Genomic DNA, 25,753 nt, shown 5'->3' on the forward strand with positions numbered 1-25,753 from the left:
GGGGGAAGAAAGTTGACCCTTCTCTACAATCCTGACAAGACAAAAATAGGCAAGAGAATGTTTCTCCTTCATTTTTTTTTAGGTTTTTGCAAGGCAAACGGGGTTAAGTGGCTTGCCCAAGGCCGAACAGCTAGGTAATTATTAAGTGTCTGAGACCAGATTTGAACCCAGGTACTCCTGACTTCAGGGCCAGTGCTTTATCCACTATGCCACCTAGCCACCTCTGTCCTTCATTTGCGAAGAAGACCATGACATCAGGGAGGTGATGCCATGACATGCACATGAATTGGATTTGAGTGAGGGGATGCTGTGCTAAGTCACCAGCCTCACTTTCTCCTCCAGAGCCATCTGGGTCCAGTGGCCAGACATGAATCAGTATGACTGGAGACAGCACTGAATTTGAAGCAATCAGGGTTAAGGGACTTGTCCAAAGTCACTCAGCTAGTAAGTGGCAAGTGTCTGAGACCAAATTCGAATTCGAACTCCTGTCCTCTCGAGTCCAAGGCCAGTGCCCTATCCACTGTGCAACCTAGCTGCCTAGGCAAGAATAGATTTAAATAGGATTTTGCTTAAAAAAATAAGGTTTTAAGTCTACCTTAGTTCTATGCATTAAATAAATATGTCTCAGGTAGCTACAGAATGATAAATCATATATAAAAATGAATAAAGCACAGTCAGTGATATCCAAGGAATTTACAATGCAGCAAGGAAGATAGAGCATGTACATAAAAAAAGTATGCTACAGGGCCAGAATATGCAACATTCTTCATTTAACTTTAAAGGGCCATGTAAATGTCAGTTGTGACTATAATTAATAAAAAAAAATGTAAATCTAAATGCAAAGAGCTACAGGAATTCTGAGATTTAAAAAAATTCAATTCTATGGAGATTGGAAGGAGTCAGAAACAGAAACACTTGGTGGAGAAGGCAGCATCTGAGATGGACCTTTAAGAATAAATAAGATATCAAGAAGCAAAAAAAGAGGGTAAAATGGAAAATACTTGAGGAGAAGGACATTGCGTAAACAAAAGATCCACAAAGGGAAAATAGATTGTAATCAGGGCACAGTGATTAAAGTACCAGTCCTTTGAACCCAGAACTTCAGGAGGACCTGAGTTCAAAGTCAGTCTCAAACACTTGAAACTTATTAGTTGTGTGACTCTGGCCAAGTCACTTAACTCCAAATGCTTCACTAAAAAAAAATAGTTGCCCAATTTTTAATACTAGAACATCTGGAAGTGTAAGGCAGTCAAGGTTGCTACTTTTTTTGCTTAGAGTTGGGGGTTGGAGATAGAGAAGCTAGGCCATGAGATGGATAAAGTATTAGATCTGAAGTCAGGAAGACCTGAGTTCAAAGTAGTCTCAACTTCTTATTAGGTGTTTGGTGTAGGGTAAAATATTTAAATCTCTGTCTCCCTCAGTTTCTTCATTTGTAGAATGGCGATAAAACCACCTACCCTCCAGGTTTTTGTGAGGATCAAATGAAATAATTACTGTAAAGTGCTCTGCAAACCTTAAAACACCATATAAAGGCTAATTATTAATAATAATACTATAGCAAAATGGGATTGATGTGTATTTAGGAAGGTTAATTTGACAGAAGCATGAAGAATAGATTTTTTATAAGAAAAATTAGAGACTGAGATAGAAATTAGAAGACTTTTAGAATAACCCAGGCAAGAATTAATTAGCACTAGGTACAAAATGAGATTAAGCAGAAAAAATGAATGAAATGATAAAAAGAAGAAATTAATTTGTCACATTGTAAAGAAAGAATCAAGAAAATGTGATGAATGTTTGAATATAGAGGGCAATGGAAAGGGAGGAAGCAAAGACGACTGTGAGGTTTTGAACATGACTAACTGAAAGAAAGGTTGAACAATTAACAAAAATGGAGAAGTCAGAAGGAAAAGAAAGTTTGGACAGAATCAGATAAATTTGGTCTAAGACATGTTGAATCTGAGGTGGTTAAAAGATAATTTATTCTTTGTACTTACATCATCATTGCCAAATCCATAAATGATTAATGAATACTTATTGATTTATTGCCAGAATGATGGACTTGAGGTTAGGAAGACCTGGTTTTCATTCCTTTTTGACATTTAATTGTTATATTACCATATTCAAGTCACTGAAAAGCTCTGAGTCACAGTCTCTTCATCATTTTATACAATGAAGCTGATACCTTTAATAACTACCTTTTAGGGTTTTTAGAAGGGATTAAATAAGAGAGGTAGGACCTCCTAGATCTTTAATTTCAGTGATATTGGGAATTTCTAGATGAGGAAACCCACTCTTGCAATGCAGGTTATCTTCTCTGAAGCTTATATTCTTAGAGAGTTACTTGGAAGTCTGGGAAGCTAAGTGACTTACCCAAAGTCCCTAAACCAGGACATCCTAAAAGTAGGATTTGAACTCACCTTCCTGGCTATGAGATCATCTCTTTATCCACTACACCATGCTGCCTCTCTTAAATAAGGTATTGCACAGAAAGTACTTTGAAAACATTAAAGGTCATGTTACTGTTAATTTGTCAGTATAATTAACAATAATAAATGTAATCCTAAAGCTTGTGGGGAAGAAATGAGACTCTAGTTTGGAGAATAATATGCAAAGAAGTGATCAGTGAAGCTGTGGTATTAGATGAGATTGCCAAGGAAGAGAGTAATAACAATAATAGAGCAATAGCAATAATCATAGTAATAGAGGAAATAACTACTTTTAATTAAAATAGGTAAGTTACATGGGCACAGAAAAGAGATTAGGCTGTAGCTAGGAAGACTCATCTTGCTGAATTCAAATCTAACCTTAGGCACTCACTGGCTGTGTGACCCTGGTTATGTCATTTATTTCTCTTTTTTTTTGCTTTAGTTTCCTCATCTTAAAATGAGTTGGAGAAGAAAATGGCAAACTTAGCAGTATCTCTGCTAAGAAAAATCACAAACAGAGTCATGAAGAGTCAGACACAACCAAAAACCAAACAATGAAATCAAGAGGAAAGCTAGATTTGGATACTCCAAAAGTGGAGGTATATATTTAACACCCAACTGGGAACAACAGATTTTATTCCTAAACAATTTCTATCTTGATAGAAGCAGAGGTCCAGGGACTAATGTTAATTTATATTACATGCTGCTACCTCCTATTTTGTCTATCTTGGTTTATTCCTATTAAATAGTGTTAAAAATCTATATTTATAAATCTCTCTCTATATATAAAATTATAAATTAAATGTTGTCAATATTATTAAATAAATAAGTATTAAATAAAAATCAGGATATATGCCAAAGTGCAAGGTTAAACAATGAAGCCCATGGAAGGAAATGAGAAGAGGATGAGGATTTTTTTCCCAGTAGGATGGGGCATGGAGCTTTTAAGAAAAAGCCTAATTGAATAAATCCACATCAAGGTAAATTTATCTACATATTCTTAGATTAAAGAGAGGAACCTGAGCATCCACAATGAAAGGGGTGGTCAGTTCTCTGAAAATCAAGAATATTAGGGAATTATTTAGATACCTTTTGGTGCTGGGTGGGACTCAGTCCTATTAGGGATGGCCAATCTAGCCATAGTCACACTGCCAAATTGTCTAGGGCAAGGATGGGGAACTTCAGGCAATATAAGGCCCTCAAAATCATTTTTTGGCACTTCCAGGGCAACCGCAGGTGGAACTTAGAATTCAGTAAATCTAAGAGCTTTGTAGGGGTGAATTAATTAAGTGTTTGGCGAAATATAGCAGGCAAATGATGTTATAAATATCTAAATGGCTTTTGGCAGAAAAAAGGTACCTCATCTCTGATCTAAGGGCTTATTAAAACCCAGTCTAGTTTCAGTGCTTAGCTACTCAATGCATTTTCCTCACAGGATTCTCTGAGGTAGGAGAAGACTTTATTCTCTCTATTTAATAGCTACAGATGATGAAAATGAACCTGGAGACATGATGTATAGCTAGGGTCGAAATCCGAGTTTGTATTTGATTCTCATACCAATCCTGGAAGAAAGGTGCCATTTTACAGAGGAAGAAACTAAGATTTAAACAGATTAAGTGATTTTTTTCCCCCTAGTTGTTGATCACAGAGTTTGTATCAAAAATAGGAAGTAGATTTACTTTGCTGCCCAAGTCCCAGAGTTCTATCTGCTGTGCTCCTATGCCTGGCACATTTAAAGGGGCTTAATAATGGTTGTAAATTGCTTCTAAAGTCAGCTGGGGATAAATATTTGAGGAGCAACTATGTTTACCGGTTTGAAGGGAGAAAAGAAGTCATTAGAGACAAAAAAAGGAAAGTAAGAGATCCACAGCAGCCAAAGGAGAAAAGAACTTCAAGAAACAGGGAGGGGTCAGCAATTTGAAATACTGGAGTCAAAGATGAGCGTGGAGAAAAATCCACTGGGATTAAAAGGTTATTTGTACTGGTCATTTTTTTGAGGCAATCGGGGTTAAGTTACTTATTATTAGTAAATGTCTGAGGCCAGGTTTGAACTCATGTCCTCCTGAGGTTGCTGGTAATTTCAAAAGAATCATTTCAGTACACTGATTCAGACTAAAGACAGTTGTCAGATGGTTAAGGAACAAAAAATAAGTGATTAAACAATACGTGGTTTGCTCTTCTGAGAAATTCTATAACATGGGTTTAAAAAGTATATTGCAGGAAGAACGAGTCATTAAGGACTCCCTCGCTCTGGCAACTTGCCTTCATAGCCACTGTCAGATGAAGTAGAAGATGCAGATTTTTGCTTTTCAGGTACATAAAAGCCCCCCTCAAAGTCAGTTTGATCACTTCCAAGGCAGCCGTTCATTTCCAGTCCTTCCCAGCTCTCTCCTTGCTGCTGATTCAGGAGGTTGTACTTCATCATCTCCATTGCAGATATTATCATATCTGCAACATGGAAGTGGGCATTCTCCTGCAAAAAAGCACATGAGACATTAAATAACTACAACATAATGACATATACTAATTGAAAGAAAGCTAATCTTAAAAATATTCCAAGCAGGTATATTTAACAAGGGAGAGAGAGAATTGAAAATGACTCTTAATTTACTCAGAATAAGTCTGTTAGCTCTAGTCTGGCAGAAGGAGAATCCTAGATTGCCAAAGGCTACGATCAGAGCTCAAGATCTGGAAAGGATTTAGGCACAGTCCTTCTGAGGGACTATGTCTGTTGTCTGAGCCCGGTCTACCTAAATTTTAAGAAGCTTATCATCAGAGATTTGGCCAGTGGATAATACCTAGGTGGTTGTAGTTGTTTTCGGGATAGAGATAAGAAGCTGGGGAGGGGGGGGGAGGTCAGTAGAATGTAGAAATTTGTAGAAACTGTTTACTAAGTCATGGAAAGGATAGTAATACACATCAATGACCAGAGTACTCACCTGGATGAAATCAATGACCTTTAAAGCATTCAATTATCTAACTGAATCACTGACCATGGAGTTTAAAAACACAGTGTTTAAGGACCATTTCATGTAAGAACCATTGAAGGACTAGGTCAGTGATTGAATATGACCCAAAATGTATTTCTAGAACTCAAGTGCTATATAAAGCAAATCCGTGTAAGGCAGAATAAATCTGAAGAGTCACATTCAACAAAAGATGGAGATAACTATTCACCTTTTCTACATCAGCGGGAAGCATCAATGACCCTGGTGAGAAGCTATTCAAAGGAAAGGCTTTTCTGCTGACTGGGATCACACCTGCCAATATAAAGTTAAAAACACCTGTTTAGAGTTTCCACAGAGAGTGGTTTAAAAATACTGTTTAAATTAGTCTGATTCAGAATTAGTTTTGCAGTTTGGAATTCAGCAAAATCAACCAACACATGAGTGTAACAACAGCTGAAATATTCTAAAGCCATAGCCCTTCTTCAAAGAGTGAAGAGAAGTTTATTTTTTTCAACTCTGTAGGATAAACCATTTGGCCAGAATTGGAATATGAATTTCCCTTAATCATAGTTGACCAGACTTTCAGTCCTTAGTTGAGCATTCACACACCTTGTTTATAGTTTATGATACTTAGTGTAAGTCTTAGATTTGGCACGATGCTGGTTTTTTCTTATGCCCCTATAACTGGACAAACTAGGGGGCAGAACAAATGGCCGGATCTACATTGGCATTGCTTGCAGACAAGACAGACAGGACAGGAGCTTGCTTGCAGGGCAATGGCAGACAGTGAGTGTATGGTAGGAGATGTGGACTAGGAACTTGAGAGACTGATAAGTAAACTTGGGCTACACATATTAAAATATATGTGGACTTGACCCTGCAGCCTACTGCCCCCAAGATTGAAGATTAATAAGGTATAAAACTCTCCAAATCTCCTCAGCATTCCTTTGGTCTTTCTGAATAAAGAACCTATAAAGCAGATGCCAGGTGATAGAGATGGAAAACCTCCAGAGACCCTGCCTAACAAATGATTTACCTGAGGCAAAAACTTCCTGGACTAGTACTGGCACAACTGATTTGATTGGATTTATTTGATTTACAATTGTCCTCACATACAGGATTATATTTGACATACTGTCCCAGGAATAACCTTGGAAAAAAAATCCTTTTAGTGACTGCTATTGATTATAAAGCTGCTTTAATACAGTCACTTTATCAGAAAACGAAAGGAAATTATAGAGAGAGCCTAAAACAAGTGCATTCTGCATAACGTACTGGAGAAAGTGCATTCTGTGGATAAAAGCTGAACTAAAATTACAATCATGAACAATGTCAATGACCACAAATGTAACACACTGTTTTATTTTTATCATGTGATTTCCCAAGCTGGCTGAGCTTAAGTAAGCACTTTACACTCTTGAATAAGAGTTATGTTCTTCATGTAAGAACCATTCACTTGGTGCCCCCCACCCCCACCCCCAGGACCAGGAAAGATGAGATAAGAGAACAGGAACCACATATATGAAATGAAAGCAGAGTTCACTCAGTTCAGGTCAAATAATACATTTTGACCATTATTCTGCCATTTCAAAGATACAAAAGAGATATAATCAGAGACACAGAAATGATTAAAATCAGGTATATCATTAGTAAGGAAACAGGAATTAGGTATTGTGTAGCTTCTTTTTTGTCTTACCCAAGTAAGAAGGAAGTCCCTACAGCTATCATGTTACATGAAAAAGAAAGCTATAGTCTCTCATTTAGTGTTCTCAAATCTCTAGCAGGTCAAAAAATGAAAACAGTAAATTCTCAAGGTTGGTCTTATACGGTCCCATCCTGGAGAAGGATTTATAGCATAGCACATAATGGTTGGGAGATTATCTCAAAGCTCTTGGAGGGGGTGTTCCTGCCGAGCTTTAACTTTAGACCTTTGTTGGACAGGGAAGGCTCTTCTTAGCTTCTACTTCCTGACAGAAACTTCTCAGTTGAGAAAAAAGTGAGTTACAGGTTGATTTAAAAATCCCGTAGTGAAATTTGAAATTATCTTTTCACTGGAACAGAAAGGAACCTCAGAGCTACTAAGTGTCAGAGTCACTATCCAAATCTGAAACTAAATACAGCATTCCAAGTCAATGCTATTTTGTAACACATTTCAGGTTTTATAATATACTGAAAGAATACCTTCCATTTCCTAATGCATAAAGGGGAGAGGAGGTCTCTTCCCTTCATTTCTTTCTTCTTAAAGAAAGCAATCATAATCTAATGACCACCAAAAACTTAAGTCACTATTCAATATTGAAAAATTCAAGACAGATGAGAAAACAGTTACTAAATAATGCCAAGGAGTTCAGTTAATCATGTGTCAACCGCCAGTACCTGCAGAACTGGCTTCTTCCTCTTTTCCACAAATCAAATACAGATCTTTCTTTATATACCAGTTTGGTATGAAAACTCTACCTCACGTCACAAATTAGCAAATTTATTCATCATGGTTCAAGGGAATTATCCTGCCTCCATATTTCAGTTTTTCAAACTGTTTTAAACTAAATAAGAAAAATGAACTATTTGGAAAGTGGCCCTTGTGAATGAAGGCTCTCAGATCAGACTCTAAAATTATACTGACTTAAAAAAAAAGAAAAGCAGTAATAAAAAGAGAACTCTCACATACACCTTAATAACTGGATACCCATCAATGCAAGAGTGACTGAAAAAAATTGTACATGAGTGTGCTACAACTATGCTGAAATGAAATACTAATTTACTGGAATAGTAGGATGAATATAGACAAGCATCAAATGTCTTATATGAACTTATGCAGAATGAGTAAGTAGAACCAAGAAAATAATATACATCATGACTACAGTAATGTAAACAGAAAACAATCAGAAATGACTATTGCAAAATTACAAAGTCCAAGTATGGCCCCAGAGAGAAGATACAGGAGGACACTTCCCCTAGTTCATTTTAGGGATAACTGGGGCAACCACAGGTGTGAAACATTACATATATTGTCAGATTTTTTTTTTTGGTGTAACAGTTGTTTTGTTGAGTTTTCTCCCTCTTTTATTTTCTTTGTTATACAGTATGATTCTGGAGGGGGAAATATAGGAGGAAGGTAATGTAAAAGCTAAACATATCAATGAAAATGTATTTTGAAAAGCATGCAAGAATGTATATAGTCAAGAGTTTATCCCCTTAAAGAAAATAATGATAATGAAAGCAGCAGTTATCAGTTTTGCACATCAGTTTACACAGTAGTTTACAGTTTGTCAAAGTAGTTAGTCACCTGAGAGGCTTATTCATTTATCCCAATAATGCATGAATTCCTTAGAAATATTGCTCAAGACATGTATAACGTCTTCTTTGGAAATGGCTTCAGAACCCTTAGTGTTGGCAGTGAAGAGACAGTCCAACTATGAGCTTTGATAGTAAAGAAATAAGGCAAATTCTCTTAAATTACTGATAAATAAGATCTAAAGGCAATTCCAAAAGAAGTCATCTGGAACAATTGGAGTATCAGAAAAATAAGTGTAAAACCTTCCTAGAGAGTTAGCTGATGGACAATGCTTGCCTAGATTCAAGAATTCTGATCCATTTCTGTTTTAAAAAAATCGATTACTAATGTACCACATCTCATCTACAGAGATTGAGGGTTTATGAAGGTGCATATATTTTGCATTTATTTCTTTGTGTAGTATTCTCCCTCCAACTCCTTAAGAGCAAAGTTTTACTTTTAATTTTTGCCTAGTACAGCACCAGCAATACTTATTGAATTGAATTGAAACCTCACACTTGGGTCACTATGGTTACACACTATTTTCATTGTCTAGAAATTTTCTGATAGAAATATATCCAGATACCCATTTACAAATAAATCTAATTTAATATTATACTGCTTGAAGAGAGGTCATATGTTTTATACTTTTTTTAATGGTTCCACAGTGACCAGTATATAGTGCTGCTAGATAATTAGAAGTTAAAAGACAATATGGCATAGACAATTTAATACTAGATGTGGTTTTGAATCTAGCTTCTGTCATTTAATAGCTTTGTGGCCATGAACAAGTTACTTGACTTCTCTCAATTTCCTCATTTGTAAATTGAGAGAATAATGTTAAAAGGTTCAGAGACAATATATATGATGGGTTTTGCAAACTTTAAAAAACCAGTTAAAACATTCAATGTACATATATATTGTATAGACATGGAGCATAAAAATATGTATGCATGCATGTATGCATATGGTACAATTTATGTGTGTGATATCTACATACAAATATATGAACATTTAATCTTATGATACTCTGTGGAAATCATACCACACCCTACCTCCTATATCCAATACCCTATTAAAAGACTTGTTCTCCCCACTACCCACTACTGGAATCTGCTTGGACCCAGCCCACTTTCCTTCTTTCAATAAACTTTGCATTCACTTCCATTTATAGTGTCATCTTCCTTTTTACCAAGGGTTCACCTTTTGACTTTTAGTAAGACCTAAAAAGTAGAGAATTTCATCTTAAGAAAGGATCTCAGGGAAGCTAGGTGGCACAGTGGATAAAGCACCAGCCCTGGAGTCAGGAGTACCTGGGTTCAAATCCAGTCTCAGACACTTAATAATTACGAAGCTGTGTGGCCTTGGGCAAGCCACTTGACCCCATTTGCCTTACAAAAACCTAAAAAAAAAGTATCTCTTCACCCTTCACAATGTTGGGCACACAGTAACCACTTAATAATTGGTTGATTATTAACAGCAAGCCAAGAGCTGGGTGGTTCAGTGGCTAGGACATTGATTCTGGAATCGGGGAAACCTCAGTTCAAATCTGGCCCCAGACACTTACTAGCTGTGTGACCCTGGACAAGTTGTTTAACCTCTGTTTGCCTTAATCTACTGGAGAAGGAAATGGTAGACCATTCCAAATATCTCTGCCAAAAAATATCATGCCAAGAAAACTCTAAGCAAAGTATGGTCCACAGGTAATGAAGAGTCAGACACAGCTAAATGACTGAACAACAAAAACCAAGGAAACTCAATTACAGGAAGATGTGATTAGCCAACAATACCTTCTTCAGGAGGGGTCATCTGCTTGAGGGGTCGCTGGGAAGCATGGCTGTTCACAGGAGATAGGGAGGGATCCAGAATTTTAGACCTTGTTAAAATGGATGATGGAAATAGATGGCTCTCTGGAAGTGTAACATGCTGTTCTGATGGAGACGGGGACAAGTGGATATCTGTTTCTTCTGAACAAGTGAGGGAACTGCCCACTGTAGCAATACTATTTCCCAGTGGTGGGGTTTCTGTGAGGGAGTCACTGGAGGGAGTAGAGGAACATCCCAAAGGAAAGGGTCCATGGTTGGTTATAAAATGGACCTCTTCACTCTCACGTGCAGGCACAGGAGTGGACAAATCCATCACCTGGAGCTGTCCCTCTGCAACACATGGTGATGAGTTAATCCAGGCAGCCTTGTGACGTGTGGACATAATATCAACTTGTCTAAGAGGAAAAGCAGTGTTGGACTGGCTGAGTCCCTCCTTTGTGTCCTCACTACACTCATTCCAGGGATCCAGAGGAGAATCTTGGCATCCAGAAGCTTGTGATACCATCTTTCCAGGTCTTGAGGGTAGTTTCAATGTAGACAACTTCAAAACAGACAGGAAGATTTCTCTGATGGCTATCATACCATTTGGATGGGACCTAATACTCCCATTGGGTCCAGCTGCTACTGGTCTGGAGGGTTGATCTGTAGAAAGAGATGTTGGGTTTCTCAGAGTCATTACAGGTAAAAAATGAACATTTAAATCGTGCTCTTAAAAAAGCACTTGTTCTAAATCTAGAATTTCTATCGTAAAACTGAAGGTCATTCTTGTTTATTTCTGTAGTCCCAACACCTGATACTTAACAAATGTTTGTTGATTGATTCCTTGATTTATAAGCCTGAATATACTCCATAGGGTAGTGAAAAGAGACCTAGATTTGGAGTCAAAGGAAAGGAGCAGCATTCCAGTTCTACTCCTTATTATCTCTGTGACCTTGGACAAGTTATTTAACTTCATTGGACCTGTTTTTTAAAAATGAAAGGATTAGAAAATTAGATTGCTCTTGTCTAGTTCTAATTTTATGGCAATCATGTTTGCTGAAAAAGATTTAGCTTTAGCATCAAGAGGTAGGTGAAAGGATAGAAACAAAAATTCTTAAAGAATGAAAAAGCCTTAGCTCTATCTTTCTCCCACAGTAATCTTCAAGGCCCACTCCCTTCATATCCCATCTTTTTATACCACAAGAAGATACAAACCATGACCCAGAATTTGCTTCCCTTGAATACACCTCTGATTCAAGCCAAGGCCTTTGTTCTGTTTACTGGAAGAGACTGACCTAAGATAAAGTCACAAGCTTGAACCTCCCTATTTCCTTATCAATAAAATGGGGCCAAGACTGACTTCTTGGAAAACTTTGAAATTATAAGAGAACAAGGGTCACATTTTAAAGAGCTTGGTCAGATATAAGAATTGCTGTTATAGCAAAATTTTGTTTCAAAACTTCACAGCATACAAGAACTGTGGTGAATTATTTCTTTTGGTTTCCAAACCAGTGTTGGTTATGGTGAAAAAAGAAGAAGAGATGAGAGTTAGGCGATTTGAATTTAAGTCCCAATGCTGGGAGTGACTGTGTGACCATGAGCAAGCCATTCCACCTCTGAAACTCAATTTCTTGATCTGTAAAATGGACAAGAATCACTGTCTCACAAACCTCATGGAGTTGCAATTAGTAAAGTGTAAGTCTTATAGTGAAACAGAAACTTGAGGTAGTAAAATGAAATTGGGCATAGATCTTCCTGTCAGGCTCAGGGCTATATTATATTGACAGAAATTTAGCTGCCAATATCCTTTAAATGGCTTGAATTCCTTCAGCTATGACTATTTTTAAACAAAACAATAATTATTAATAAAATCAAGTCTTTGTTTTCCTCACATTTCTGTAAGTTGAGGCAGTAAGCAATTTAAAGTCGATTTTCTTTTGCTTTTTACCCCAATAAAAGAATTACATAATGCTAAAGTTGAGGAAGACCTCCAAGTCATCTTGTCTAACTCAAATCCCAGCAAGGAAAAAAAAATCAACTTTCTCCATAAGAGCAATTCTGGGTTCTGGATGCTGATACATGACTGTAATGACTTTTCTATCCTCAGTCCTTATTTCAGTACTGAGCAAATACCATCAACAAGGTCCTCATCACTTTAACATCAATTCTTAATAAGGGGTTGGGAATAGGATAGCATGGTAAAAAAAGGGTTCTGGGGGGCAGCTAGGTGGTGCAGTGGATAGAGCACCGGTCCTGGAGTCAGGAGTACCTGGGTTCAAATCCGGCCTCAGACACTAGCTGTGTGGTCTTGGGCAAGCCACTTAACCCCATTGCCTTGCAAAAAAAAAAAAAGATTAATGAAAATGAAAATGGAATGCGAATTGAAAGGGCATCTGTGGACACATCAGTTATATAGTGTCCTTTCTTCATCAGAATTCACTCTATCCATGTCCACAAGCAGTGCTAATGTGGGCTATCAGCAAGAAAGTGTAAAATGTCTCACTACTAAAGAGTTAGCATTCAGTGCATAGTAGCATTCATTTAAATTAATACAGATAAAGGGTATTTTCCTCATTATCATTACTAAGATTGAACTGAAGTTAAAATTACCAATGTTTCTGTGGTTTAAAAAAAACAGTTTCATTATTTCAGAGAGAATTGTTCCAATTCTCTTGTTCCAAAAGTCCTGCTGCTAATAACATATCAGCATATCCATAAACAGAAATCAGGATAAGAACTATAGAAAAGAATTCTTTGTGTACCAGTACCAGACTGCTTTGAAGTGAACCTAACCTTCATTATCCAAACAATTATTCAGGCTCCAACATACATACATGTACACACATACACACCATGTGAGTTTGCAGAGATGTTTTCCCTATAGCCTACCAGTGAGATGATTCTAATTAAAGAAATGAAGTGGTGACATGGCCACTTTGAGGCTCTGATCAATATATCAAACCAGTGCTCTCAAATCTTGAACATATGTAACTGGTAGACCCTGGAAGCTGGTAAGAACCATCAGAGTCATTAAGAGATTATGTCCTATGAGTTTGCCTTCACAATTCAGCTTTTACTCCTTCAGTTGGTTCCAATTACTCTTTCTGAGTCTCAGTTTCCACATCTATAAAAATGAAGTTGTACTAGATGATCCCTAAGGTCCCCTTCTGTTCTAAATCTTATGATCCCATAATATCATTACCACATTGCTGGTCTGTCAGTTTTTAAAAATTTTATACTAATAAAGGGGGTTAGGAAGGGTTAAAGAGCTTTAAGTTAAGCAAAGAGGAATGTGCAAAATCCACTATAAATCTGTTTGGGGGGGGGGAGATAGTTATTTGTTTTTTGGGGAGTTTTTATTTTTTGCTGTCCCTCAGACCTCCCCAACCTGCTTCCAAGGACTTTCTTGAAATTTCCCTTGCTTTCTATTTGTCTATCCTGAGAGATATGAGAGCATCTCAGTAGGTCAATAATGTTTATTGATTGCTGTTGTTGAGTTGTCGCAATAATGTCTCATTCGTCGTCTACTTTATCAAACCAAATCCTGCCCTTATACTTGGGAACATTAACTAAAACATCACTATTTCCTCAGATATCTTCCCTTGCTAGCTAACCAACCTCCCAAGGGAGATCAGGAGAACATCTGAGGAGGATTAAGAGGTTGACCAACCCCATTTGGGTTTTTCTTGGCAAAGATACTAGAATGGTTTGCCATTCCCTTCACTTGCTCCTTTTCAAAGATGAGTTTAAAGCAGAGTTAAATGACTTGTCCAGGGTCACTCAGCTAAAAAGGGTTTGAAGTCAGAATTGAATTCAGGAAGATGAGCCCTCCTGACTCCAGGTCCAGAGCTCTATCCACTGCATTACATAAGTATCTTGCTTATTGATTACCAGATTTCTAATAGGCCTGCCAGAATAAATAATTTGACCTAACAGACTGATCTGAATTCAGTCAAGTTCAAATGTAACACTGAGGAAAAAATGTTAAATCAAGGGAACGGGTTCTACAAGGGTTTTCTTATTGTCAAAACAATTCAGGAACAAGAAAAGCAGGAGTTTTGCCACAACTTTGCCAAAGGCTACTTACTCTGACCCAGTTACTTCATTGTGGATTTATATAGACACTGCTAATCCACAGAAATAGGAGAATAAGTTGCTGAAAGACAAAGAATCTCAAAATATACACAATTTATCTACTAAGCAAGATTTTATTTGATTGATTGGATTCCTGATAGGCCTGCAAAAGGTTTCTCTGACTGCACATCTAGTTACAGCAGGCATTACAGCCTTTTCTAGAAAAGCAATGTATGGAAAAGCTATGTGGTGCGGTGGATAGAGAATTGGCTCTGGTGATATCAGGACCTGAATTCAAATATTACCACAGACACTTAATACTTACTAGTTGTGTGACTTTGGGCAAGTCTCTTAACCCCATTGCCTTGCAAAAAACAAACAAACAAAAAAAGAAATGTATATTAGTAGAATATCATGATCCCATGAAGATACTTCTGCATCAAGAATGAAAAGAAACAAGTTTTCATTATAACTCCTTCTTTGTAACAGGGCCTAGTGATGCAGGTCTACCATTTTCCACTTCCTCTGCCCCCTCCAACCAGACTTTCATAAAACCCTACCAGACTAATCTTTTCTTCAAGCAAACCTGATCATATCATTCTTCTAATCAGAAGTCATCAATTGCCTGCCCCTTCAGAAACTGCCTGACATTCAAGGCTCTCCACAAAATGGAACCAATTTATTTTCTTAATCCTATCTCACATTAATACTAGACAATGCTCTACTTCCCTAAACAAGAATAGAATATCTAGTGCTGTCACCTATTGTATTCTTCTCTTTTTTACTTATTGAAACAATTGAATTTAAATACCAAATCTGCTACTGGACAGTAATGCAAATCACTTCACCTCCTGGGTCTATTTCCCCATTTGTAAAATGAAAGGTGGATCTCCAAGGTCCCTTCCAACTCCCAATCCTTTGATCATTTGAATGTTTATCCTTCCATTAAAACTCAATTCAAAAATATCTCTTCCTCTAAATGACACTTTTCCCCTCTAAACCTCACTTGGCACTTTGTTCATAATTCCCTAATGCATTTATCATGAAATATTGTGTTTTGTACCTTTATTGGTATCACAATCCACTATCCATAAGCTCCAGAAAGACAGGAATCATGTCTTATATAAATTTCTTATTCTCACCAGCACCTAGGACAGTTCTCTACACACAGTAGACATTTAATATGTGCCTACTATATTGTACAGTTCTACAATTATTTGCAGCCATGAGTCTCCACTCTATGTCTGAAGCCTCTGGTTTCATCTACAAGGGGTGTTATCTCCAAGGAACAAGACATCCTCCCAGGATAAACTCATCATCTCTAAACTGACCACTGTTGTGCTGACTCAAGCCTTGACTGACTGGTTTTAGTGGAAGGATATACATACAACTGATAAAATCACTAACTTGACCAATCATAACAGAGTTGACAAGAAATAGTACTCATTCTCTCCAGTACTCAGCATAGACTGGATATATCACAATATTTAAGGTTGTATAAGTATATGATTATAAAGTAACATCTCTGATGAAAGAACTGGAGAATAAAATAACAGACTCTTCCCAATATCTTCTTTTATAGAATCTAGACTTCAACTTTCTTCATTTTAAATCCCTGCACTGCCTGGCATCGACAAGATGTCTCTCCCAGGATAAGATGATCATTTTTAAACTCACCACCATGCCGACTCAAGCCTTGATTGATATCACCTCCTTCAGCCTCCCTTCCTATCTATTTGGAGAGTGGAGAATAGAGCACCAAATTCCTCCTAATGTCTTCCTTTAGAGAGGGCAGAAACTGGACTCTGCCTCAGCTGCTCAGTATGGTTTTAACTCCACAGAGCAATGCTCCCAAGCTGGTCGCCTCCTGGTTTCACCACCCAGTTTCCTAAATTCTTTTATAGGTTGTCCTCCCTGTCCATTCAATTGTAACCTACTTGAGGGCAGGGGACTGTCTTCTTATCAATTGCACCCCTTGTGCTTAGTACATTCTAAGTACTGAATAATGTTTATTTACTGGAATCATAAAAACACTGGAACAAGACAATTTAGAGTTAGATCTCAAAACTACTCATGTGCATTAAATCCACTCAATTATGGACAACACAGAATAAAAGCTATACTCTATTTTTATGAAAATGAAGATAAGCTTTACCTCACCCATGTTCTTAAGTTCAGCACTCAAAAAAACAAAACAAAACAAACAAAACCTAGTCCCTAAAATCCAAGACTTCTTGGTGCTCCCCTGTTTGCTAGACCAGCACTCTCTTCCAGATTCAATTCATTTTCCAAAATAGTCTATAAAGGAAGCATAAGACTGTAGGGTAGTTTAAACAAAGGTAAAATCATTTTACCCTATAGTTTTTGGCAGTGTAAACCACAAGGAAGAGTGCAGTCAAGAATTTTGTTTTAGTTTTTCATATACTTCCTTCTGAAAGTCTTCCTTGATCCCTCTTCCCTCTCAGACCTCATTCAGTAATATTTTATGATGCTATAATACATTTACTATAAATATTGTGTATTGCATAGGTTTCTTTCTCATTGATTCATACCAGACCTTAAAGTTTTAGCAGGATAAAGACATGTTTCATTTAGTACTACATTCTAGAATTATTCCAAACCCCGAATCACATTAGCATTAAAGCCAGATGGCATAGATTCCCTCACTATTCTGACTGCCTGACCTAGTTTTATCTTTCAAGTTTCACTTCACTCTCCAGGCCCCATCTATCTAGATGGCACTAGAATCAGGAATTAATTGTTGTTCAGTCATTTTTTCAGTCAACTCTTTATGACCTACCTTGGGGTGTTATTGGCGAAGATAATGGAGAGGTTTGCCATTTCCTTCTCCAGTTCATTTTACAGATGAGAAAACTGAGGCAGAGTTAAGTGTGCAGGTTCTGACTAACAGAGGTCTAGCAAATGATTCTCAAAAACTATCAATTACTTTTTCTTCATTATAAGAGGATATTCTTTGGGAAACTAGTTAGGTGGCACAGTGGATAAAACAGTGGACCTGTCATCAAGAAATCTCATCTTTTTGAGTTCAAATCCAGCCTAAGACACAGACTAGTTTATGGCAAATCACTTAACCCAGGTCTCAGCTTCTTCATCTGTAAAATGAACTGAAAAAGGAAATGGTAAACCACCATTGTATCTTTGCCAAGAAAACCCCAAATTGGATCATGAAAAGTTGGATGTGACTGAAAACCCCTGAAGAACAACAAAAACCTCTTTGGGAGTTCTCTATGTTAATAAGATCATAGGTGAGATCTTCAAGGACAAATCAAGATGTTTGCTGGCCTAGAACAGCTTAACTAACTGAAAAAAATGAAGTCATCAAAGAGCTGACCACCAAGGGACTATTTTTAGCCAAAGCTACTTGTTAAACCCATTTCTAAGAGAAGGAGAGCTTTCAACTGGTTTTAGTGGAAGGATATACATATAACTGATAAAATCACTAACTTGACCAGTCATAACAGTTGACAAGAAATAGGGCTCGCTCTCGGGTACTCAGTATAGACTGGATATATCACAATATTTAAGGTTGTCTAAGTATATAAGATTGTAAAGTATAAATTGGACCTCCTCAATCGTTTCAGATGTCACATCCAAAAATGAATTATTAAATTCAGTAAATTGGTTAGGAGCACTATCATTTGGGGTGGGGAAACCTTAAAATCTCCAAGTGAGATTTTTTTCACTTTCCAAATTGTCTCTCCAGGAGCAGCTAGGTGGCTGACCAGCCCTGGATTCAGGAGAACCTGAATCCAGATTGTCTTTTCATTCACTTTAGTGTAGGTTATGACATTTTGCATAAGGTTGCCACAGTTTACAAAATATTACCCTATTTGTTCCTAAAACATAGGCACTAGGAAGGAAATACATTAGCCTATCTATGACAATGACTAGGCACTGTTTTCTTTAGTTTTAAAATGGTCTTTATTTCAACAGTCTGCTGTTACAGGGGTGGTGAAGAAAGTCAGCAGACAGGAGTAGAGTAACTAAAAAAACCAGGGGGTGATCCAGAAACATCAAAGATCAGTTGATCTTTTTGATGTACAAGTGACCAGCATTTGAACTTTTAAAGGTTATATATCAAATTAAAAACTTAAATGTTTTCTAGACACCCAAAGAATGAAAAATTCATCTGTCATCTTCATCATCTTAGTTTTAGGTTCAACTTTATACAGAGCAGTGAATAATAGTCTCAGAAGTCCCAAGCATGGACACTCTAAGACAACACTGCTGTAGATGAAGAGAAAGTGTATAACAAATAGAAAAATTAATCAGACTCTATTTACAAGGACAAATGTACTTGAAATGAAAAGTGTTAAGAATTTCATTTGTGGATAGGATATGATATTTCAAAGTTATCACTTCCTCCAATTAGCTCAATAAGGTAAGTGATAATGTAGAATATCACGAACTCCTTGGATGCTTTTGGAAGAATGACCATTGAAGGATGTGAAAGAAGTTGTTGTGTGTGTAAGACATAGCATAGAAGAAGACATAGGAAAATTGTAGCTAATTATAACTGACATTGATACAGCTTTTAATGGTTTACAAATAACTTATTTGTTGTTTTTTTTTGTTTTTGGCAAGGCAATGAGGTTAAGTGACTTGCCCAAGGTCACACAGCTAAGTAATTATAAAGTGTCTGAGGATGGATTTGAACTCAGCTCCTCCTGATTCCAGGGGTGATGCTCTATCCACTGCACCACCTAGCTGTACTACAAATAACTTCAATCCTTAAGATAATAACCGTGCAACATTTAGTACTGTTATTTTATGGATGAAGAAACAAAGGTTCAGAGACTTTGTGACTTTCCCATAGTCACATAGCTAGTAACTTAAACACAAGTCTCTACCACCTCCAAGTGCAGTGCTCTTTCTCCTAAATCACATTGTTTCAAGAAGCAATGGAATGACTAAATGAAGGGTGAAAAGACTGAAGCAAAGGAAACAAACAAGGAACAAGAATTAAGGATGTCTAGGACGTACTGGTAGAGATATCTGAAATAGGAAGTAGAACAGGCAATGAAGAGATAGTTTCATTAAGCTAAGAGAAAGGTTTTTGTTTTTATTTGTTTTTAAATTTAAAAATGTAGAGGGGAGATTTAAAAGTTAAGAATATGTTATTAGAATAAAAAGATGAGAAAAATCCAAGATATTAAGTTATTTCTTTTTTTTATTTTTTTATTTTTTGCAAGGCAATAGGGTTAAGTGGCTTGACCAAGGCCACACAGCTGGGTAATTAATAAGTGTCTGAGGCCAGATTTGAACTCAGGTACTCCTGACTCCGGGGCTGGTGCTCTATTCACTGCACCACCTAGCTGCCCCATATTAAGTTATTTCTACCATGAAGAATGCTCTGTACAGAATTCCTTCTATTTCTTTTAATTTTTAAAAGATGGAACTAATTATCTTCCCCAAGATGGGATCAGAATAGCATTGAGAATTACAAAATTGATGAGATCACTGGTATCACATACAATAAGAAAAGTATGAATAAAGTTTCAAGGTCAAAATAGGTTAAGTGCCTCAGAATAGATGTCATCATCTAAAAGAGAGTGGGGCAAAGAGAATTAGTTGCCTTTTCCTAACTAATAAAGCATTTATAGGCTGAACTGATAGTTTTAGGTTCATAGACTTAGTCAGAAGAAGAAGAAAATAAGCATTTATATAACTACAATTAAGGATCAGACCCTATGCTCAGTTATGAATATACTTTATTTGCTCCTCACAAAAATGCTGTGAGGTAGGGTTATTGTTATCTCCACTTTATAGTTGAGGAAACTGAGGCAGAAAGAAGTTAAGTGATCTGCCCGGGGTCCCACAGCTAGAAATTATCTGAGATCAGATTTCAGCAGGGTAAATTGGAAGTTTCATACCTGACTGAAGGGAGACTTGAGGAACTTGAGGAGCAAGACAGCTAATCCTTGGTGAAGTGTGAGATGGAGGAATATGTCCTGAATTTGCTGATTCCATACAGACTAGTTTACTTCTGCTTATCAACTGTAATGACAGGAAATTGAAAATAAAAAGAAAGAAAGAAAGAGAGAGAGAGAAAGAAAGAAAGAAAGAAAGAAAGAAAGAAATGGGAAAGAAAGAAAGAAAGAAAGTGAGAAAGAAAGTGAGAAAGAATGAAAGAAAGAGAAAGAAAGGAAGGGAGAAAGAATGAAAGGAAGGGAGGAAAAGAAAAATGAAAGAAAGAAGAAAGGAAGAGATCACAAAAGACAATTTGCAGTTCTGTAGAACTGGGAGAAAATTTGCAAAAATATTTCAGAGAGGGGCAGCTAGGTAGTAGGTAGCACAGTGGATAGAGCCCCAGCCCTGGAGTCAGGAGGACCTGAGTTCAAATCCAGCCCCAGACACTAAATAATTGTCCAAATTGTCCAGCTTTGTGCTTGGGCAAGTCACTTAATCCCACTGTCTTAAATTTATTTATATATATATATATATATATAATCAGAGAATACATTGTTATTTAGGACTATGTAGAGCTAGAAAGGATTTTAGTAATGAAAGCCTAGGAAGATTACAGGAACTGTGTGAAGAGAACAAGCAGTGTTGTTTTTATTAAATCCAAAGACTTCATAGTATAGTAATACTTTTCCTAGGGGGGTTATAATTGAGTGAACTAGTCTTTAGAACAGAGACTGAACAATTAATAAAAGCTTTGAATTCCTTTGAATTTCAGAAGTGTAAATCATTCAAACAGCATTTTGTTTTCTCAGGAAATACAAATGGTTATTGAGTGTTTCAAAAAAACAAGAAATTCAATTTTCTCATTCACTATATCAGTCAAGACATTTTTTGAGGGATAAAGGTGACATGAACTTTATATTTGTTTTGCTTAATATTTTGTGGGTTTTTTCAGTATAGATATATTGATCCAGCTCCAAATAATTTATTATCCAAGGAGAAAATGAAAGCAGCAGTGAGAAAGGTGAGAACTTGCATAAGACTCCTGAAACAATATATAGATTCTTGTTAGAGAGTCATACTTAATTTATTTCTTTTCAAGGTATACAGATAACTTACACAGATTGTCAATAAAAGAATCTGATCCACAGAAATGTGCATTGATCTTGAGCAGAAGCTAATTGATGTTTTGTATGATAAATTTGTTGAATTTTACAGTTGCCTGTTAAATTTTGAGAAATGGAAATTAGTTGTGTGAAGGGATCCTCTCCACCATTCTCATACTTTGTGTTGAAAAAGTATTTTTGTTCCTCTCTGAGCTTCAAATTCCTCATCTGAAAAATGAGCATGATAATCTCCCTCACAATGAATCTATCTCAATCTATCTCACAGGCGGGTTGTGAGGAAAGCATTTTGAAAACTTCAAGAATTATTTTACACACCTGGTACAACTTTTTCTAAAATATTTTCAGCATCATTTTTTTTTATTTTATTAGGTGCTAATGTAAAAACTTTTCTTTTAAAAAAAAGTTGATTGTTTTTTGTCCTATCACCTTCTCTTCCAAAATGACTACATCTCTATATAATGAGTCTTTCAACAGAAATGGGTGGGGAAAAGCAGTTCAACAAATTAACTTATCAAATATCATGTCTAAAATTCTGTATCCAAAACCTCATTTCTGCAAAGAAAGGGATGGATTTGTGTCATGTCTCAATGACAGATTGGAACTCTATTCATTCAACTTTGCTGCAAAGAAAACTAAACATCAAAATTAAACTAAAACCATAGATAGTGAGGAGCCTCATCTCAGGATCACAAGGACATCAAAGTCCTCTAATATTATTTCCCTTTCTGCCCTTATTACTTTCTCTTATCTCTAATCAGAACAACGTGTTAGAGAATATGCCACAAGCCTATCAAGTTGATTTCCAAATTACAAAAAATTTCACTAAACTTAGCTTATTAGAGGCAACGACAACGACATGGAAGAAAGTGGGAGCAAAAACTTCTTAATGAGGAAAATATTTAAGAAAATGGAAACTTGACATATAGAAAACAAACCCCAAAAATCTTAATATCATAGGCAGACTTTTTTAAATAGGACTTGGACTTTTAAAATTGTTTTTTTCTGTTCAGCATCATGGAAAAGAGACATCCTGAAATTTCATATTAAACCTGAATAAACACCAGACAAAAATTATAATATAACTCAAACAAACTGACAAATCATATCTTTCCTGGGGTGGGGTGAGGTGGGGGTTGGACAGGAAACTATCCCCATCAACCAGAAAATTTTAAACATGGGAATATTCTCTATACCAGTTAGATTTAGATGATGATTCATAAATGAGGAAAGGAGAAAGAAAAAATACCTTACGTACACAGTTGGTTTGTGACTGGGCTGTCAGTTGCTAGTGGTAAAGACTGAAGAGAAAACATACTGGGAAGTCTTGATTTTTTTCCCTCTTTACCACCTGAAAGCAATTAAAAAGAATATGATACCAGTGAGTGATTTTCAAGTCAAGTCAACAAAAATTTATTAAACACTTCCTATGTGCTAAGCATTTGCCTAAATGGTGGGAATATAAAGAAGGGGGAAACAGTTCTTAAAGAACTTGAAAATATCCATGAGCAAACAAAAGATCTACAGAATTAATTGGGAAGAAACTCAGAGAGAAGGCAACAGTATTACTTTGTTTCTTGCTGTCATTTTCTAAAGTTAAAATTTTATCTCTAAAGTTGGAGCTGAGGATAAAATGTTTAAAATGAGCATATTTATATCATCCTCTCAATAGCAATAGTAAAATAATCAAGCATATCATTGTAGAACCTGTTCTGTTTGTTCATTTTTACAATTTTTCCCCTCTTTCTCATCTGAAATATTTTTTTAAAAAGCCATTATTCCAAATTGACAATAATGATAAAGTATATACTTCAAGTTCCATTGAGTAAAGTTAGCAATAAAAGTAGTTGGGTATTAATTCAAAAAACATATACTCTTTGAAATTATACTCAAAACTTCTAATTATTATAACATTATGAGTTTTACAATGTGCTCTATAATCTCATTTCAGCTCCATTTTGAGATAGACATTCTTATTCCCTTTTTACAGCTGAGGAAACTAGGGTTCAGCAAGTTTAAGTGACTTGCCACAGAGCAATTTTCAGAGATGGAATTTGAGCGGAGCCAGAGTACTATCCATTTTAACACTCTCCCCAAAGAGGAATCAAGAACACAGAAACTCAAATGATAGAATTCAGAGATTGAAAACAAGACACCACAACTCAGGAAACCTGAGTCTTATTTTCCCTCTCCCTTAACTGATACTTGTTTATTATAAGAAATATTTTTCATTAAAGTGGTGAAACACAGGGCAGCTAGGTGGTACAATGGATAGAGAACTGGCCCTGAAATCAGAAGGAGATGAGTGCAAATCCAGCATCAAACACTTAATAATTGCCTAGCTGTTGTGACCTAGGGTAAATCACTTAATCCCATTGCCTTTTGAAAACAAAAGCAAACAAAAAATAAAATGGGGGAAATACTCTTCAAGAAGATCATAAAAGTGCTGGAAAGAAAAGGTTAATGTTTTTAATTTCATCTCATAGACAGGGGTATGGAGACTTAAATTGCTATATAAATGTCAATTATATTTTTATTAGCCTACAATCAATTGGCCTCTAGTCTGGGGTAATCACATTCCTAGAACCTTCTATTGCACCCATCCTGAGTTCAATGTCTATAATGTAATTCTTGGGTGTGCTGGTAAATATTTCTCTGGAAGAAAAAGAAAAATATATATATATATATATATATATATATATATTTATATATACACACACATACAATATACTTTGTCATATTTAATTTACATTATTAATACTTTATCTTTACAATAATCAAAAAATAAATGAAGCCCTGATTTGTAGCAACTGCCATTTCCTGAGGTTGAAAATTTAACTACTGGTTCTTTCAAGCTGGTTATAGCTAGTTCTAGCTCATACCTGCCATTAATTACCCTTTCACAATATATTTTTCTGGAAGTAAGTACAAATATCTTCCCCATTTCAGGTAAAGAAACCATTTTGGTAATTGGTTACAAAGAAACCCAGCTGAGACTCAAACTCAGATCTTTTGTCTACAAGTGCAGGAATTCCTTTCCCTATACCATTTGCCTCTGTTAAAAACCTTATATGATTTCCAAATGAGAAAAACTATTTTGTATTGTTGGCAAGTTATTAAATATAAAATGAGAATTTTTTTGATGGTTTGCCTTCTGAGATTTACATTCCTTTGTTGTAAGTAGAGAATCTATTTTGATTATGGCATAAACATAAGATTGCTTCAAATGGGTAAGGAAATTATGCCCCAGGTAATATAGGGTTTTTTAAATTTTACTTTCTAATCATCCTTTCTCACAACAAATAACCAAAGGAAATTTCTCATTCTTCTGTGCCCCAGATCTAATATTATTTCCCCTACAACCATTTATATCATAAAAAAATGAGAATTCCAACCAATTTTGGAAAGTCAAAGCATATTTTTGTGACTAAGTAATCATAAGTGGTACGCACTCATTAAGTAGTTATAAGTGGTATAATAATAATAAAATATACTTCTCCATCAGTACTCATCACAATTGCATTGAACGACCCCAATAAGCTCATGGAATTAACCAAATAGAAACAAAACAAAAGGGAGACAATCTCTGAGTCAATTCTAATAAAATTCTAAGATTTGTGCTAGTATAATATGCAAAATGGCCCTCATTAGCATAAGATGGGAAGCTTCTTAGATAGACAGCCGCCACATGGGGTCAAGATGCTGACTCTAGTTGGATGGGACTTGGGTTGATACTCCTACCATACCAATTCACCATCTTTGTGAGCAATGAAGCAGCGCTGTAGATGTGGGCCAGCAGGGGCTCACGAACTTTTCCCCTGTTCCATTAGTATCTTGCTCCACAATACACCCTCAAAACTCCGAGAGCACTGAATCTTCTGTTAACTTACAAGAATGGTCACCAGTTCATGCATGAAGGACAATTATTCACAAGAAAATAAAATGGCAGTTTGTGTAGTTTAAGAATAGCTGACAGGGTGTTAAATATTTTAATAGAAGGCTGAAAGATGCTGCATTTCTTTTAAAAGAAGCTAAGTTCAGGGGCGGCTACGTGGCGTGGCGCAGTGGATAAAGCACCTGCCCTGGAGTCAGGAGTACCTGGGTTCAAATCCAGTCTCAGACACTAAAATAATTACCTAGCTGTTGGCCTTGGGCAAGTCACTGAACCCCG

At 36.3% G+C, this 25,753-nt stretch overlaps 1 protein-coding gene across 8 annotated transcripts in view; it reads right to left on the reverse strand.

Annotated features, from left to right (window-relative positions):
• Positions 1–25,753, reverse strand: part of RUBCNL (rubicon like autophagy enhancer) — a 47,025-nt gene that overhangs the window by 17,151 nt on the left and 4,121 nt on the right. For 6 of the 8 annotated variants that reach the window (XM_074217096.1, XM_074217098.1, XM_074217101.1 and 3 more), the window contains exons 2-6: positions 22,841–22,933; positions 14,856–14,894; positions 10,442–11,119; positions 5,607–5,689; positions 4,692–4,902 (exon numbers count right to left, since the gene is read on the reverse strand). In XM_074217096.1, coding sequence (XP_074073197.1) covers positions 4,692–4,902; positions 5,607–5,689; positions 10,442–11,119; positions 14,856–14,894; positions 22,841–22,898 — 1,069 coding nt within the window. In that variant the 5' untranslated portion in view covers positions 22,899–22,933. Of the gene's footprint in view, positions 1–4,691; positions 4,903–5,606; positions 5,690–10,441; positions 11,120–14,855; positions 14,895–20,424; positions 20,549–22,840; positions 22,934–25,753 lie in introns of those variants that run through there. The other 2 variants (XM_074217097.1, XM_074217099.1) reach the window with 2 other exon arrangements.

Source organism: Macrotis lagotis, chromosome 1, assembly GCF_037893015.1.
Source record: "Macrotis lagotis isolate mMagLag1 chromosome 1, bilby.v1.9.chrom.fasta, whole genome shotgun sequence".
NCBI lineage: Eukaryota > Metazoa > Chordata > Mammalia > Peramelemorphia > Peramelidae > Macrotis > Macrotis lagotis.